Source organism: Staurois parvus, unplaced genomic scaffold (genome assembly GCF_062004578.1).
Source record: "Staurois parvus isolate SC_StPar_1 unplaced genomic scaffold, SC_StPar_1.0 ptg000034l, whole genome shotgun sequence".
Classification (NCBI taxonomy): domain Eukaryota; kingdom Metazoa; phylum Chordata; class Amphibia; order Anura; family Ranidae; genus Staurois; species Staurois parvus.
In genome coordinates, this window is record NW_028317830.1 from 380432 (window position 1) to 382132 (window position 1701).

A 1701-nucleotide genomic window follows, 5' to 3' on the forward strand; every position below is an offset into this window, starting at 1 on the left:
GGCGGTGCCTGACAGTACCTAACGGCCTGCCTGACCATTCCACCTCTCCAGCCCTGACTACGCCTGTGTTCCTGCACATATTGATACTAGTTGAAGGTTGGTTATGTTTACTGTGCGTTTTGTATATTTGGGCGGCTAATAATAAATCATATTATTATTATTATTATTACATCATTCCTGAAGCCTGCTACTTCCCTGTGTCAGTCCACACATTTCTGGTCACACTCGGAACCCAAACAGAAACATTTTTAGTAAATAGAAATTGTAAAATTTCAATTACACCTAATGGAGACAGAAAAACTTGCAACAGAACTATTGTTTTTTTCTTATGAGATAAGATCTAGATATCTACATCCCTGTGTTTCTTCATCATCTGGTCCAGAATCTTCTCAGAATGATCCTTCTCAGCTTGTTGCTGGCCTGGAAGATGATGGCCGCCTCGACTGATGGAGATAATGACAGGATAATCCAACCGACTATAGCCATTGGGTCTGTGTGCTTTGTGGGTTTTCCAATAAAATAAATCAACCGAGAAATGAAGAAGGAGGTGAACATGAGAAGTAAGAAGAAGATTGTCCTCAGTGCCGTGACATGAGCCTGAAGATTTGGACGTGTTGATCCAGAGTCGTTATTCTTCACCCTCCAGACGTGTCTGAGCAGAAAGGAGGAAGTGAGGACCAGGCACAGGAGACTGAGGCAGAATGGCAGAATGACACCTAGGAGAGTCACAGGCAGAGAGTAGGATAAACGGACATAGTAGATGACATAAGCAATAGAGGCTTTAACTGTAATGTTCTCAGAAGACTGGATATTACTGTCTACATTCAAAGCCCAGATGGTCGGGACATTCACAATGAACACCCCAAGTGCTGTCAGGCATAGAAGTTGACTCAGGAAATTGGACACAATTCTCTTTACCCAGATGAAGAACCCATAGCTGAGATTGGTGATGCTGGTACAGTAATGAATGGAGAGCCAGGCGGTCATCCAGAAGCTGTAATATGTTAGGAAGTAAGTTGATGCTCTCAAGAATACGTATACTTCTCTAATGTATAAAACTTGTGGAGAAAAGACATAGAGCATTCCCTGTAGACACAACACACACTGGTGGAGAATATTCACCATTCCCTTCCCCAGAAAGATCACATCGGTGGGACTCAACTTCTCCTTCTTCCTGATGCTGTCCAGGTTTCCCATCACAATACAAGTGTTAGAAGGTATTGCCAAGATGAGTCCCAAGACTGAAGAGACTAAAATGAAGAATGATTGTGGAGGCAACATGTTCAGGTTTGGTGTGTGAGCTCGGGACAGAGATGACGGGACACAACCGGGGAAAGCAGACAGAATGATGGATTTCACGTTTGAACTATAATATTAATCTTCAGATTCAGCTCTCGGTTGACTTTGCATAAATGTGATGGATCTAATTTCAAATCCAACATGTAAAGTACTCATTACATCGTGTAAACGATCCTGAAATCATTTCCATTATATTTAACTACTTCAGGACAAGTGGTTGGTGGTACCTTACTGACCATTATGTACAATCAGGAAGGTATTCCTGGTGATTGAGAAGAGCGCTGGGGGGACAATCGAGGATTTCCATGGACAGTTTTATCTTACAAGAATTGTTTTCCTTGGCAGCAGATTTTGGGTGAAGAAGGATTTAGAACAGATCATAATATTGTCCATGTACAGTGC

At 42.2% G+C, this 1701-nt stretch overlaps 1 protein-coding gene across 1 annotated transcript; it reads right to left on the reverse strand.

Moving 5' to 3' along the window:
• Window positions 1-369: 369 nt before the first annotated feature.
• Window positions 370-1281, reverse strand: LOC149470635 (taste receptor type 2 member 40-like). The gene has a single exon (XM_089661076.1). The coding sequence runs from the start codon at window positions 1279-1281 to the stop codon at window positions 370-372; it is 912 nt and encodes a 303-aa protein (XP_089517202.1).
• Window positions 1282-1701: the final 420 nt, after the last annotated feature.